Genomic DNA, 17544 nt, shown 5'->3' on the forward strand with positions numbered 1-17544 from the left:
CGCCTTTCTGTGAATCATCTTGAGATATCCAATGGAATTTAATGAATGACAATAAATGTTTTCATTAACATAAATCTATTTTGATTTTATACATTTTTGTCTAAAATAGAAACGGAAATTTACATTGGAAACAGATAAAAAAGGAGGATATTTATTAAAAATACGTTGCTTAAATTTTGTTAAAAGATTCGTGCCTGTCTCGACTGTATCGCAAAATTTTTTGGGTACACTGTATTCTCGATTTAAAAGAATTATTATAACGTTTGTAATTGGAGGACGAATCCGAGGCGAATAAGCCTCTCGTAAATAATTTGGCGGCTATCGTGGTGTCATTTATACATAAAGAATTATACAGAAAAAAAGGAAATTCGTTGGATGAAGAAGATAAATCGAGAATAAAATTGTGTATCGCAGTAATTCCAGGTAACGCGTCGTAATATCGCGGTGTGACGTAAGCTTTAGACACATAACGTGCTTTATCCGGACCAGCAACGTTAACAAGTTTAGAGCTATCTATCGATTTATGACAATGCCAACGTAATATAAATGAAATAGAACAAGGACAAGATAAAAATGATGACAAAATATATAACGAATATTTCTGAGGCGTGAAAATGGATACAATGTTACTGTTTGTAATGCAGATTTATATTTGGCATTTCGTGCAAATAGAGTGCGTAAATAGAGAGAATATATATATACTTACCCATTTATTTACTTTCTTTTACTTAATCTGTTAGATTTGTGTATTATATGTAAGTAAAAATTAATAGGTTACTGCATATATCAAATAAATAAAGAAGAAAGAGTTAAATATGATCAAAGTTAGAGCTTTTAATATATAATATTTTATATTTATAAATAATATGTTAATTTTAAGTACATTTTCTAGTTATATAAAAACTGCGTCGAATACTATAGGACTGAAAATGCAATCGTAATCTAAAACTGAAATAATATCACAAATTAAGTTGATCGTCAATTTAACAACAATGCTAACAAGTAAAACACTGAAGAATTTACTGCGAAAAGTATTACACCAGAATTTGAATCTGCAGTTTACATAACTAGAAGATGTATTTAAAATTTACATATAAATATCATTAAGCATCAAAATTTAACCTCGACCGTATCTGGACCTTTGATTTTTACTTATATTTAATTTATTCATTTTGCAGTCTATTTAGTTTATTTATTATAGGTCATATACGTATACTTATTATTAATGCTTATTATTAATACTTATATATTAATTATTACTATTTATATAATATAAATTCTTTTAGTTTTTATATTAACAAAGTTAAGATAAAAATAATATCAGAGATTAACAAAGTTAAGACAAAAATAATATCAGAGATTCTTTTACATTAATACAGCAACAAATTTAATTTAATATTGTTTATTTTTTAATAAAACTCATATTATATTTTTGACTTGTGTTGTGTGCAAAGACGTACATCGAACCAGTCCCTTTAGAAGAAAAACTATACATTCGAGATAGAAACTATATCGAGTTCGATACAAATTGTTTTGTAGATACATAGCTGCACGGGTAACCAGATACTCTGGCACGTAATGGCGAGGATGTATTCGCAATGCGATTGAGTAGAAATAGGTAGGATGCGAGGAAACTGTATAGGTGAATTTATTTCTGCATTTCCTTTCGTCAAGAAGACTCCTTGCCACGACTTCTCTAATATTCGACAATTCTAATATTTTGAGCATAATGGTAGTCGAAACGTAATGAGCGTCGTCGTGTCAATGTTCAGTCCACGTTCATAAATTTCGAATCAAATTTAAATTTGGAAAATTTCGATCTCTTTTGTCTAGATCTATAAATAGATAATACGAAACCTTATAAGAAGAAAGAATTAGGATTTGCATTGAAGATATCTATTTTAAAAACATGAAGAATGTTACATACATCGTTTAACAGTTCAATTATCGATCGATAGTTTTCGCGCAGCATTTGCCATTTACTAGCCTCCTTCGTTTCCTCAACCAGATGCGTGTTAAGTGAGATATCGCGAAGGACGTCTTTTTGCATTCGCGCAAATTATGCAGGGTACAGCGAGCTGTATCTCTCAGAATGCATAATGCGACAATAGCGACGATAACGCGCGCGCGGAATGAGTCGTCTAGCGTCTTATGCAAATCTTAGAGAGGAGCACTTTGTAATGGGCAATAACGTTAACACCTGCTACCTCGTAGAGCGTATCTCGTATAATGGAGAAATGTTTTTATGCGCGACGTATCGTTAAATCTGTATAGTGACACTCGTCATTCTCGGCGTACCGCCATTACGACGGATCGGTTGGGTTAAACGCGACGCAACGGCGTTTGGCGAAATGGAAAAGATCAACTGCGTCAAAATGACATTAATATCCTGAGGTTTCGAAATTAGCATAATGCTCGTTTGCAGTATCTGGTTGCTTGTAGCTGGCGAGTTGCCACTTTTCATGAATAAATTACCGCTAATTACATACTTGATACCGTCCGGTATTTATCTAATTTATTTATTACACGCTGGAAAATTGGTGTTGAAAACACTTTTCTCACATGTTCTATGTGAGGGTTACTCAAATTTCTGTATCAATTTAACACAAGATGAATGTGTCAAAAAATGACACAAGCATTATGTAAAAATTAACAAAAAAATGTAATACTTTGATAAATTTGAAAATAAATTGTGAAAGCATATCTTTTTCAGTAAATTAATTTTTTTATAATTTGTTAAATTAATACGTACATTCATTTTCATTTATTTATCCCAGAATTCATGTTTTAAAACTACATTATTTTTATATGTTTTCTCATAAATTGTGTTATTTTAATTATAAAAATGTTAAATACTAATTTAACATAAAATATTTAAATAACATCATATTATGTTAAATTATGTTCAGGTATGTTAAAAATTCTCAACTTGATGCCTTGCATAAAGAAACATAATTGGGTCTCGGAAGTCATCATATATACAGGATATGATTCATTTTAATCAATCCAGTCAATTTTCTTCGAAATTATTAATAATACAAGAAATGTTTCAAACAAAAGTGAAGCGATTCGTCGCGTTCATTGATGTTACAACAATCTACTACAATTTCGAGAAAATACAGACATATGAAACCATGGTTAGCATACGAAACGACATTGCGAACGAGGATGTTTCTCTGCTCAAAGGTAGAGAGGAACTTGACAGCGTCTACGAGCTTAGACGAGTGTAGATATAGCATCTCCTCATCCCTTTTTACCCCGAAAGGTTACGGGTGGCTAGGTAGCTAGGTGACGTGTATTTTACGTGCCCGCCTTTATTTCGATACGTCGGAGCTTCGATCCCCGTCCAAACCTAATTTGCGTTCCATCTCACGAGCAAACACTCTTCGGGAACGAGAGACGTGGGTGGGCGGCCTGAAGAGCGACTCTCTTCTATTTCCTTTCCCTTCTTCCTACTTCCGTCGTAATCTTTCTCTGACACAGGATATCCGCGACACCGTCGTTACGTCATACGCATATACATCGTGTACCGCAACCGCATAGGTGTGCTCTTTGAACTGGTTCGAATTTCCTACAAAGTGTGATCTGGCTACGAGGAAATATCGCTTTCAGCTTCAGACGTGACCAATCTGACATATCTATTTATTTAGACTTGCGACAAGCAATTTTTGATCTTAAAGTATGTAATAAGAAGATAAATTGTGTTTACACATTTTTTATATAATGTAATCTTTTGTTTTTTTTTTTTAATACAACATGCTAATAATATTTCTTAAGCTTAATTATTTCAATGCTTTTATATTGATGATTGTTAACAAACCGAAGCAGTGCACTCGTAATATTGTGATACATAAATTTCTTCTTTCAAATAATTATTGCTAATTATATAAATTTGTTCTTATTTATTCGTCTTTATAAGTTAAAGTATAATTTGTTGTGTTATAAAAGTTTAATGGTATATCTTTCTTTACAAAAATTTAAAGTTTTTCTTCGTACTCTAAAATAAAAATAAAGTAACAGTTTAAAAAGTTTGTTACTTTGATATTGCATCTCTGACGAATTTTAACCATACAAAATGTGATTCATTAAAATTGTTAAAATACCGTACTTACCGTAGTTTTCGTCGAGGAGCGAATTTTCTTGTCAAGAAATATACGATGAAAAAGCGAAAATCTCGATTCAACTTCTTTGAAAGAAACAAGCTAAACGAATTAAAAAAACGCATTAAAACCAGCGTTGTCAACCCTGAGGAACCCAGAGAAACAATGCAGGAATATCGATTTTCTAATAAATTAGTATTTAATAGAATACGTCCGGATTTAGTATAATCTAGTATTATTCTAGTATGATTATTTCGAGTGCATTCCTGCTGCAGTTACTTAATCTCTGTACACGCACTAAAAAAAAGTCTGATAATAACTATCAAATATGTTTTAGCATATTTATAATATATTTATAATATGTAGTAATACAATATTATCAAACATAATAGTAATCAACCGTTTGATAATAATTAGAAAATATTTAAATAAGATAATATTTAGAAAAGAAAAATTAATTATTTCTATCTGTTTTAGTTATACTAACGGAACATTAGTTTTTAAATTATTTTACTAAAGCTTTGGTAACTATTTATGTAGGCTTGATTATTATTATTATTATTATTATTATTTTATAAGCAAAAGCCTTGATTAGTCAGATAGACGATTTTTCTAGTTGATATAAAACATTATTTATGTTATGTTTGCAATATATAAGATTTAAAAAGTCATCGAATTTTTTTATTTACATGCCAATTTAAAGGAGTGACAAAGTCGCTGATGTTACGTGATAGAAGAGGTCTTTAGTTTAAAAATGGATCGCACATGCAACATTCTGTCCCATTTACTTTTTATGCAATATGATTTTGTTCATCAATATAGATGCACTGTGAACACTGCATGAATCGTACACAATAGGCATATTCAAACCGAACAAAGCAGGTAGTCTATTTATCGAGTGGTTGAATATGATTGGTTGGATTTACAGGTAAGAATCAATGTTTAACCATTTGGTCATGCTTAATGTTATGAAAATTACGAAAGCTTTAGTGATCAATAAGCCTATAAATTCATACTTAGGTCCATCAATATTGATAGCCGTACATTAAAAAAAAAAAATGACAAACAGGAAACGAAAAGAAAAATTTTGCTGAAGTATATTAAACATTTAATTTATATCTGAAAATAATTTTGTTAAATCATTAAAATAATTATGTAGGAAACTCAAGCCTGCTAAGCAATGCTACAAAAAATTTTGACATTTTAGCAACTTCTAATTTGAGTGTCCTACATGTAACTATCACATTTTGATATAAAAATATTTTCAGTCTGCATTTAGCAAAATTATTAGATACTTCAGTATTCTTTCCGTACACCTTAAACGTACACAAAATTACATTGCACAAAAAATAAACAAGGTATAGAATACTGCACGTGGTGTCTGTTTTTAGTTATATGGACCTATCACGTGATACTGTGGTTTTGACGACCCTTCAAATTAGTGCACAAACAGAGAAGTTCGAGGATTATTACGTTTTGCACAGACCTCGTACGGGATAATCGACAATCGACAAAATTATTTACGGTATGAACATCGGTCACGTGTCGTGTCGAGCGACGCGATCGCAGGGCCGTGATTGAAAATACGGCAGTCAAGTCGTCGCCGGCATTGCCGATAAGCGAGTTTATCACGCGACATTGGTTCTTCAAGCGAGCGTGTTTCGTGTCTCTATGCAAATTGCGGGTGAACTAATACTCGCCATCCGGAAATGGGGTGCCTCGCAAGCCGGAAATAAAATGAAATCCAGCGTAATAGAATGGCAGTGCCGCCTGACAGCTCGCGCGTCCGCGACAATGTTCGCGGTCAGACTCTGATGATATTTTCGGCGGTGTTGTCACGTAATTCGACGAACTTTTCAGAGATAATTTCACAGCTTATTGTGGCTCGAATGCATCGAATTTGTGTTTTTATTTCTGCTGATTCTCTTAATATCTTTAACATATATATGTCTCTTAATAACACGAAATACGTCAGAACCTTTCCTGCACTATCTTATTGTTTGTTACTTGAAAATTTATAATTAAACGTTGTCTCAATGAGATTGTCTCATTAGATTTAATAGTTATTAAACTACGTAGTACAGTTTTACAATTAGCCATAAATGTGAAGTATTCTTACAAGTTAATATAAATAATCTATATTTAACAGAAAAACAAAACAGTTTTATAAAAATAATATTTATTTTTATATCAATTTTAACATTTTGTTAGTCTTCCTTTGCTGTACCACTTTTTCCAAGAAAATGCAATAAATTGAGAATATTTTATACTTATTATGTACCAAGACTGTAAGTTTTATATCGAAGATAAGAAAGCTATGAAAGAAAAGAATATAACGAAATCTTCGAATATATTGCAAGAGATATTTTAAGCGAAATTTGAATACGAACGTAAAGTCAATTCAATGTGCGTTGGTTCTGAATGACGTGTTAGGAACCAAATATTATTTTTCTCGCAATCTCCTTCTTTCTTCTTCCTTTATTTTCACCATCACGTTGTCCTCCATGCGATTTTCATTGAAGATAATGCTTTCAAGAAGATGTGCTATAACTCGCACATATCGATCAGATCGGTTGGAACCGAAAACCGACAGGTTTAAAAATGACTTCATGATAGCTAATAGCTCGGAAATAGGAAGAAATAGGAATCGAATGAAAGGAGGAATAAAGTTTACCTTACTCGTTGAAAATGAATTCCTTTGCCTATATAAGGTTCGTTCGCATTGCTTGAAATTCCCCAAACTTTTTTTTACTTAAAAGGAGATAGATATATATTCGGATGTTATAACGAAAGAAATAAAAGCCATGATGTTGAATGCAAAAAGTACAAGCAACGCGAACTATCGCATATGTACTGTGATAGTAGTTTAAGGATACAGCGCCATAAGAGCGCTTAAGTTGGCAACACTGAAAACAATGGCTGAAAATTCTTCCAAACGGTAGCACGCGGTTCGCGAGAAGCTCCTGTTTTATCGTTTTTCCAACGCGTGTTTTTTGATTCTAAGCCATCCTATTACAGTACGTATTTGACCCAAATAGAGGCGCGTGTATAGAGATTACGTATACTTCTTATGTGTCTTAATTTCATCTACAAGGGAATAAAAGAGGATTCAGGTAATTTAGCTATATCATGTCGTATATATACACAGTAAAAAAACATTTCGTTTGTGTGAAAATCGGCTCTTATTAAAACTTTGTATTGAATTTTCAACATATCCGATTGTTAATTTAACATAATATGATTGCGCATAATGTGATTTGAACATTTCATGTTAAATTGATATATTCAATAATAATGAACATTTTTTTAGTTTTAAAATATTTATGAGTAAGGGAATGAAAAATAATGGTACTCTAAAAACGTTTGAATACGTTTTAAAATAAATTATTAAAATGTGCCAATTTAATATATTTTACAATAAGCTTGATTTTACTGAAGGAATATTTTTCTCACAATTTACTCCAAAATTGTGTTAGCGTTATGTTTGTATTTTTTTTAACTCACGCGTCGCTTCCTAACATATTTATCTTATGTTAAATTAACATAAAAATTTGGATGAATGTCCCGTTTGGGACACGTGTTTTCGATATAGATTTTCAAATTGTGTACATATACCACACGTATGCGTATATATATATATATTATATCCAATAACGTATATCATCGTTTCCTTCATCATCATCATTATATTTACTGGTATAATTAATTACTCGCTTAGATATGAAACCTAATAGGAACATGATTGCACCGTGCCCGTTTTTTCCGCACGATGTTGGCGCCTCCGATTGCGGCTCTGCCGCCTTCTTCGGTTTTTCCTTTCATTTTTCTGCCTTTGGGGCTCGCACGCGTTCACGCTGACGTGTATTTTTCCATCTCGCTCGTCTACAGGTACAACCGTGTCCGTTCGTCGTGGTGGTTCGTGGTGGTTCGTCGTCGCGATACACGTGCGTGCACACATGCCCTTTTTCCGCCGTCGTTGGAAAATTCAGACGCGCGTTTTACGCGTATATGCGCGGGTACCGTGAATGGATAATAACAAGTCTAACCAACACTAAGTAACACACACGCGAGAATATGTGCGTAAGCCTCGGAGCGGTGACCAGGAGAGAGAACTCGCAAACTCGCCCCGCCGTTTTCTCGTTTCCCTCGCTCGATCATCGATCGCGTGAAAATCATTACTCTCGCGGGATACAACTTGCGCGCGATGCGACGAGCCAAGTTAAACGAAAGTTCAATGAAACGAGTGATAGTCTCCCGACTGGCTAGAGAATCAAAGATGCGATATACGTACGTATTTAACTTGTCGAAGGTATATGAAACGCAACCCGAACGTACCTGGTCATTTTTCTCGCGATAAAACGCGCACGTGTATCTTCTCTCTAAAGTCTTCGTGCCGGTCACTTTCGTCCATACGGCACAGAAACCTCCAAGAAACATTACGTTCCAAAGACGTTCCAAAGAACAGAAGAACGTTCTGGGAATATTTCTCAGAACGTTCGCTGCGGAATGTCCTTGGGACGTTCTCTCGGATAAAGTGGTGCGTGGATTTTACGTCACCGTTGTCACCGTCCCTGTCAAAACTGTCCCTGTTGAAACTGTCAAGATCAAGATCGTCAAGATTTTCGTGATCTGTTTGCGTCGCCGATCTGTTTGCGTCTCCGCGTTTTACAAAAAGGGCCCCGCGGCGCGAGAGGCGCAAAGAGCGGCGTCCAAGAAAGAGATGGGATTTTCGGTGTCGATCAATCCAAGGTGGACCACCGAGATATACCTGAACAGAATATCAATGGTCGATATCAATGGTATATCGATCGCGGGCCGAGCCGATGTGCGCGGCGCCAACATCATCGAGGTTGCCCGGGCCGGCGTTTTCGGGTTGCCCCGCGCCATCGGTGAGTGTGCGGACCCACGCGCGGCTGACGGTGCCCCGTAGTGAGTACATATAGATATACACATGGCAATCTCTCACAAGAATTAGTCGCTATCGTTATCAATTAGTATCCATTATTAATTAATAGTCAATCAAGTACCGCACGAACAAATTCGCAAGTTAATCGGCAATAATAATCGTACTAATAATGATACAATAACGCAATAATAATGATAATAATAATAATTATTATTATGACAATAGTAATCGCAATAGTGGTAATAATTGCAATAATAGTCACAATAGCGTTAATAATAAATAGAGTTAATAATAAATAGACACGTTCAACATATTTCGTAGAAACTCAACGAGATATTAAAAAAATGAAAAACTTTGGACGATCACACCGTAGCGTTTTCCGTCGTCGAACGGTTCTACCGACGCGATATTATTCCGACTGTTTGCTCGTCGAGCATGACACGCCGTGGGTTATTGTTATCGAGTTCATGAAAGTATATAACAGGAGCTCGCAAATTGTTTCCTCTCTCAAACTCGTCTCACCTCTCTCTTCCGCGTCGAGCGAAAAGGTTGTCTAGTAAAAAGGTTGTCCTCGATGGATCCTCGCGATCGATTGCGTTTGCGTCTGCGAGAAGAGAGAGAAAGAGAAAGAGGGGATTTATCGATCGTTAGCGAGGGTGTTTGCCGCGTGTCGACGGAAAACTGCGTCGGCGACGTCTCAGCCGCGCTTAATTCTCTTCCGCAACGCAGTAATATATATATGTATATAGCATTCGTTTCCTCATATCGTTCTCGTATCGTTTAGCTCATCACTCCATTACATAATCCGCGCACGCTCATCATTCACTCATTGTTGATTTTTAGGAACAGCTAGCGAGGTTCGGTTACTCTATCACGCAATCTCCGTACTCGAAACTCAAAACGCCAAAACCGACGCGCCGGTTTTTGCGTACACGCGCACGTACGTAGCCCGCGTTTTGAGACTCACGCTCATATGCGATGTGTAGCTCCGAGTTCATAATTCGATTTCAGTATGTGTGTGTGTGTGTGTGTATGTTTCGTTTGTTGTTTGTTTGTTTGTGTGCGCACGTATGTATGTCCGTCAATTTGTCTGTATACGCGTGTTTTAATTCGTGTCAACGAATATTACACAACGGGTCCTCACAACGCGTCGCTCTCCTCTGTCTCTCGCGAGCAAATTCGAAAAAACTAAGATCGCGATGGATACCGGCCAAAGCGCATCGTCTTGTGCGTTTTCAAGTGCATTCTCACCTCTCTATGACTTTTACTATACGTATGTAGGAAACGCGACGAAGGGAAATAAATTTCGCTTCTCTCTCACAGTCTTAGCGCCGCGGTTTTTTCAAACCCCGGGCGCTTTATTTTTTTTTATTTTTATTTTTATTTTGTTTTGGAACATCTTGCCCCGTGCTAGTGGTAGTGATAGAGTTATCGTTTGCAATGATCCTGAAGACAGTACGGATTTGCGGTCACGCGATTCCGCGAGGTTCGTCTTAATTAATTCTACGACTTGATCACACCCGTTAATTGTCTCATTTTGCGAGGTATCGGTTTATCATGAAGAGAGATTCCGCTCTGGGTTTCTTATTTTTTTCTTTTTTTTTTTTTTTATACTTTTCCTTTTGTCCCGGTACGTCCTGTAAAGGTGGATCGTGCCGGTCGGAAAGACGATCGGCTGAGAATTTCGATATTTAGCGATTCAATTAGGTAGCGGTATAAGAGTGCGGGTATGTGTGTGTGTGTGTGTATAGAGATGTAATATGTAATGCGCGTGTATATGTGCACAAATGTCTCGTGTGGTGTCACTTTTTTTTGGAACGTGTGTACGTGTGTTAAAAATGTACGCTAGTTCAACGCTGTAACGTTTATATAGATAATAATCAATACATGACCACATATATGTAAATATAATATCGTAATCTATAATCATAATAATAATAATAATTCAAATATAATATTAATAATCGTCGTTACCAACGTTTTATGTTAGAAAAGCATCTTTTGCAGACAGGAACCTCGAGAGTTGCTTAGTACCTTAGAAATAGTTATTACTTCGCGTGTTTTTTTTTTTTTTTCGTTTGATCTCAACGACCACGTATTTTTTTTTAATGTCCTCGAATCTCAGATCCCCTCCCCCGCCTCCTCCGAGAGCCCCCTTTACCCCCAGAGACGCGAACGCGCCAATTCGCCAATGCACCCCCCCCTCCCCCTACATCCGCCCTTCGTTTCACGCGATACCTTTTGTATTTTTTTTCCTTCGGTATACTCTTTTTCATTCTTTTTTTTTTTTAACCTAATGATTCGCGTAAATTCAATCAAGAAGATGGCGGCACGTAAAACGCCGCGATACCTTTTCTTTTTGCGCTTATTTTTTTTTTTCTTTTGCACTTCCGGTGGCACTTCCGGCATTCTGTTAGCTTCGCATACGCGCCGCATTCGTATGCGCGAACTTTCGTTTCTTCTAGAGTGAGCTTCTAGAGCGAGGAACACGACGTACGTACGCGTGTAGACACGTCACCGTTCCGGATAGTATCCGTGAGGATTCTAGTACGTCACAACATCATATATATATATATATATATATATATATATATTTATATATGTATATATATATATATTTATCTACTTAAATATATATTTTTTCTTATCCATCCATTTCATTTTTTCATTTATATATATATATATATATATATATACTTCTCCTCTGTATATATACCTATATGCATGAGAGTGTGTGTCTGTGTGTCTATGTATCGTTTCTATCGACGCGCATGTACTCCCCCTCCCACCCCCACCCCTCCCCTTTCCCCTTACGTCCTATAGTTTAATCGTAATTTATCCGTAACTTACAGCTAGTAGTGAATTCTTTGTCGTTCTCGATTTTTTTACATCATTCCCCGCCTTCTTGCTATTCGAAAGGGCGCGATTCTCTCCCTCCTCCCTCTTTCCCAACTTTGTGATCCGGGACGACGTCTGTATGTGTAAAATATTTTCGCGCGAGATGATTTTTGAAATTTCCGTCCCCAACCGCCGTCTCTAATTAAAAATTCGTCTTATTCTACTTAAAAATCTCAGATTACACGCTAAAGTGTCTTGATTTGTCTCAGTAGAAAATTTAGTCCATTATCTGTGTTTTTTTTTTTGTAATTAAAAAAAGTCTGTAAAGAGCCATATTTTTCCACTTACGTTACGCTGCACAATTTGTGCATACAATTTGTGTTTATTTCCAAGAGACGTTTTATAATACGCGCGAGACTGTGGAAAAGAGGGAGAGAGAAACGGAGGACACAGACGTAAAATTCTATCCCTTCAATGATGCCGGGCCCCTCCCATTATACCCTTCCCCACCCAGAGCGTCGATGTGTATCAATCGATTCGATTCATCGAGCGTTGCTTAGCGATAATCGTTATAGCTACCGACAGCTCTCTAAAATACCTATCGTTATTACTATCATTATTATTACTAGTTTCATTATTATTACTTTATTACTCTTATTATTATTAATTTTATTATTATCATTAACGTTGTTACTAATCATTTGTTTAGCGTTAATAAATATAATTTATTAAATATAGGAACCATGTTTCTGGGTCTTGCTTGCTCGTTCGCGCATGCGAATCGTGTCGATGACGGGCACACCGGGAGTTTGTTACGTTGCCGTATATACCGTCGTTTTCCCTTTTGTCTGCCATCTTACTACATTTTTCTTTTTTTTATCAAAATGGAAAATAAAGAACGTAAAAAAACGTACGTGCCAAGCCCGTTTGTACACGTGTGTACAGTGCGCGCCTGTCGTGTGTATGTGTGTGTGTGTGTTTTTTATTGTAGAGAAAGTGGGTGAGAAAGAGTATGCTACGTGTGTATGTGTATCTTGTTGAATTTTCCTTCATTTTTCGTCGCTTTCCTTTTCTTTTTATTACCTTTTCATCGCCATCGAAGTCGCTGAACGATTCGCGACACACACGCACACACACACACACACACACACACACACGCATGCACGCACGCACGCATGCACGCATATACATCCGCACGCACGCAGATCCACATTCACACAAGTCAGTGGAAAGCCACGTGCATACGGCGCGTCGAAACGAGAAAGAGAGTGATAGAGACAGTCAGATATCTATATATATATATATATATGTATATGTGTATATATATATAGATGTATGTATATATATATATATGAATATGTACGTACGTATTCGTAACGATGGCGGCGTTTTTAGTTTCGCGCGCCGCGCACCATCTACCCTACTACGCCGCACCTAACAGCGTCCGCTTGTATCTTCCTGCTTCTCTTTTTCTTTTCTTAGTAACTCTGCTTTAAATCTTTATTATTACTTTACATAGGAACGTTTAAGTTAGCCCACCTCGACGCGCGTCGTTCCGCGTCGCACGACGCACTTTCCCTCCGGAACTTCCCGTACTCTCCTCACCTGGAAACATACCGCGCACATCGTTCCGAGAAGAATCGCGCCCAAGATCAGCTCGATCCGATCGAGCCACTGACTGATCGATCGACCGATCGATCGGTTGTTGGCCGACCAGTAAGGAGGATTTCTCGATCGCGCTCGTTCGATCGTTCCGCAGTCGATTCCACCTAGACTAGCTCGCTCGTCCTTCGTCGAGTCCTTCTCTCTCTCTCTGTCCTTTTACTACCTTTTTTTTTATTATTAATTTTTTTCTTTTTCTTTCGTGCTACGAGAGGAACTTTGGAGAGCGCGCATTTTCACGGCGCGCGCTTCGCGGGATTCGCATTACAAAAATAATAGGCGAACCGCGGGGGGCGGGGGCCAGGGGGCAGGGAAGCGGTTGGAGGGTGGTTATGTGCTGGCGGTGCATAAACGACGAAATTAAGAGAGAGAAACATCAATGACCGTCCGCCATCCGCGCCTGAGTAATGTGCCTCCCTTTCCTGCCCCCTCTCCTACCGCCACGGGGCAAATGCCCCCGACGGGGTGCATCACCGAGATGGACACTCCGTGCTTGCCCGTTAGGAACGCCGGTTAGGAACATTGGCTCGTTCACTGCGACGTCTTCGGGGTCCGACCTCCTCCAAGTGACGTCTATAGGTTCTCGTCTCTCCCTCTTTTGCCCATCTTTTTTCACTTTTTTTCCTTTTGCAGTCCTTAGTTCTATTGTTATTCGCTGCCATTTTTTGCGCGCAACTTTCCTGTTTTTGAGAGAGATGGTAGACCAATCCCCGAGCTTCGATATGATGGCGTTTAACGTGCACCGGCGAGGGCGGTGACTTCTTGCACCAGCTTCTGCCGCTTGGCATCGGGTCCATTGTTGTTGTCCTGATTGCCGACCCGGTCACTGGTCTGTAGCTGACCAGTCGTACTCTCGGCGGCCGCGCGAGCCGCCAATAGAGTGATCTGATTGACAACGTCCTCCATCTCGTCGGTGAGCGGGTTCGTTTCCTCGCCGGATTGCGCGCCGCCGTCATATTGTTGTTGTTGCTGCTGCTGCTGTTGCTGCTGTTGCTGGCGCTCTTGAGCAGCCTCGAGACGCACTCGATGCTGCAGCGTCTCGGCGTGACGACGCCACTCGCTCACGGTAGTGTAGGTGCGCGTTGATACGCCGGGCTCGCACAACGAACAGCAGTAACGCACTTGCACGAGACGCAGGGCGCCGCGACGTTGCTGATTGCCCAGATAGCAGGACCGCTGGTGGGCCAATAGCGACGACTCCTGCGGATACGCGCGGCCGCAACGGCGACAGACGAGGCACAGCTCAGTCTCCACTTCGCGACAGTGTTGGGGTGATCCGCCTTCATCGGCGCCACACGACGGAGCCGGCAAGCGGACCGTTTCCAGGCCCGGATGATTCGGATCCTGCTGCAGGAACGCCTGCATCAGGGCCCGCGGCACCTGCACTTGCGAGCTACCCTCCACGTGCAGCGGCATCATAGCACTTCCGAGTAGACTGCCGCTCAAGCCTGCAGCCGCTACTGAAACCAAAGCGTGATCGATTCTTGTTAGAATAGATGAGAGACTTGCTCCAACTCGTCGTCTACGCTACGGATTTTCTAATCAGAGTCTGACCAAAGCAGATAAAAAAATAGCGGATAAAAACAGTTGACATAGGAATTTGCTTTCTTTCTCTTATAGCTATCTGTCTTTTTTTTTCTTTTTCTCTCATTTTTCAAAAATATACAAAGTTATTCGAAATATATCTTTGAATGAGTCCTAAGTGGCAACCAATCAAAAGCACTGATCTACTTTGGTCAGTCTCTAATTGAGGATTAAGAGTCAGGTCAACTTCGTCGTCAGATAATACGCTATATGGTGATAATGAATACTAAACAAGCAAAGCAGAATAAAAAAATGTTAAAGTATATCTTTATAGTGCTTATACAGTAAAGAGTATGTAAATTTTATGTAATTTTCTCAAGTTATGTAATTTTATAATTTTTATTATTTTAATTTCTGTCTAAATTATTCATTTCATTCAATTTCCTATTTAGATGGGGAGTTACGATTGCTTTCGCCATCATATTGATTACAGATTTAATTAAACTAATTTGTAACAAGTAATAGTATACCTGGCCAGAGAATCTCTTACTTCAGAGATTCCGGTCTGTACCGGCCGTTTGCTTTTGATTGCTACGTAAATTCAGTTTCACGCATATCGCGCTAAAATCATTACTGTCACCCTGTTTCATCTTGAAACTAAATTTACCCTACATTCGAGGTAATCGGCTCGTTTTACGAGTATCAATACAAGTTTGGTATCATAGTACTAATTACATTTTTTTCCCAGCTTTCATAACGCAAAAGCGTTAGCGGAGAAAAAAAAAAGAACAAGTGCCAATATTCGAAAACGATCTGAAATGCATCTGAATTTGCGTATGAATATCTGCAAAAGATATCTGTAATTATACGGTGGTTTCCGTCCGGAATCTATTTACGAGGTTATTATAAACGCCGGGATTCGCGTTCGACATCAGCATAAAGAGAACGTAAAATTCTCAAAGTTACCGGACTTCTGTAAGGAAAGGATAGCGGGAGGTTACACGGCATGTTCGTGCGTAATTGATTTGTGCCAACTTAGTTGTCATAATAGCATCCCCGCCGTAAACGGGGTAGAATTTATGCGGAACCTGTTTTCGCCTGAGCGAGACAGGTAAATTGGTAGTTATTAGCAGGCCCGCGGGCCGGTGCGCATTGACGGGATAATTCCTGCGGCCGCGTCTCAAGGAGCCGGAGGATAGTCTGATAGTCCATGTTATCGAAAGGGTCTCCCAATGTGCCTTGGTAGGATGATTAATTCTAATTTCAGGATCACGCGCCCCGCAGGATGTGTTGCTCTTTCTTTCTTTTTTAATTTCCTATATTTTTTTTTATTGATTGCTCGAGTAAACGACATATAGAAAAGCGTAAAATACGTCACGAACTATAAGTCCGGCTGACGTTTAATCGGATGCGTGATGACGCAACGCGCGTATCGTCGCGAGGACCGAGAGAAGGACGCGGCACGTCGACGTCGATTAGGCGGGTTGACAGGTTTACGCAGTGACGCGCGCGGTAATATCGCGCGTATCGTGTATCAGATGAGGATCGTTACGAGGCAGGAAGTGTTAATGATACCCCTGCTCATTCGTTGAACGCCCGGTTGTAATTATCGGAGCTGGTGGGAGGAAGACGAGGAGACGACGAGGAAAACAACAGGGGAGAGCTCTCTCTTTCCCCCCCTCTCTCTCTCTCTCTTATTATTTAACTACCCATTTCTATAGATTAATTTTTAGGCTAATTCTACAATGTGCTCTTTGTTTCCTGTTTCTTGCTGTTTGTCTCTGTTTGTCTCTTACCTTTGGTCAAGACAAGAGACAAACAGCAAGAAACAGAAAATAAAAAGCACATTGTAGAATTAGCCTTAGTTTAACTTACTTTTTATCTTTTTCCAGTTCTAAGAATTAGAAAAGGATAAAGAATTAAATAAGGAAATAAATCAAATGAGATTAAAGTTAATCTACATTAGTAAATGGACGTTAACTGGATTAAATTTTTACTTGTTACTGCAATTATTGTAATTTGAATGTCTCCTCTTGTATTTTTGCTACCTTCATATTTTTATTTCTATCTTATTTTGTTTAATTTCCTTTTTCTATAGTTTTACATTTGAGTTTCCCTATTAACAATCACCAACTTTTGTTTATTATAATTGTAATGCTTATTTTAGCATTTGAGGGGAGGCGAATTATCTCGGAGGGCTTAATAAATAACGATTTATTTCTTTCTCTCCCCCGTTCCTCCAGTTTGTCTCTCAATGTCGGTATGAAATTGATCGTCATTAGACGGACTGGAGTACCAAGATCCCGTCCGCGGTTTCGTTCTTCCTTTGTCGTTTAATGAGAATCCCTGACACACGCATGGCAATGTTTGACTAACACTTCTTCTATCTTTCTGCTTCTCTCTGTTAGATACCTCACTTCTTCGCTTTCTCGCGTATCTCGCGCGCTCACGTGGATTATGGTTCACCTCGATCGGGCGAGCAAATAATCCGCGTTTTTATGTTCCGCCATCGAA

At 38.4% G+C, this 17544-nt stretch overlaps 1 protein-coding gene and 1 long non-coding RNA gene across 7 annotated transcripts in view; one reads left to right on the forward strand and one right to left on the reverse strand.

Moving 5' to 3' along the window:
- LOC105152877 (uncharacterized) overlaps nt 1–17544 on the forward strand; it is a 157976-nt gene that overhangs the window by 37130 nt on the left and 103302 nt on the right. The window lies entirely within an intron of this gene.
- The window catches only part of zfh2 (Zn finger homeodomain 2), a 172995-nt gene continuing 163217 nt past the window's right edge, over nt 7767–17544 (reverse strand). Inside the window, exon 6 of one of the 4 annotated variants that reach the window (XM_011067404.2) lies at nt 7767–14963. In XM_011067404.2, coding sequence (XP_011065706.1) covers nt 14239–14963 — 725 coding nt within the window. In that variant the 3' untranslated portion in view covers nt 7767–14238. Of the gene's footprint in view, nt 14967–17544 lie in introns of all 4 variants that reach the window. The other 3 variants (XM_011067403.2, XM_011067405.2, XM_011067406.2) reach the window with 3 other exon arrangements.

This window comes from Acromyrmex echinatior, chromosome 10, assembly GCF_024713525.1.
Source record: "Acromyrmex echinatior isolate Ae372 chromosome 10, ASM2471352v2, whole genome shotgun sequence".
Classification (NCBI taxonomy): Eukaryota; Metazoa; Arthropoda; class Insecta; order Hymenoptera; family Formicidae; genus Acromyrmex; species Acromyrmex echinatior.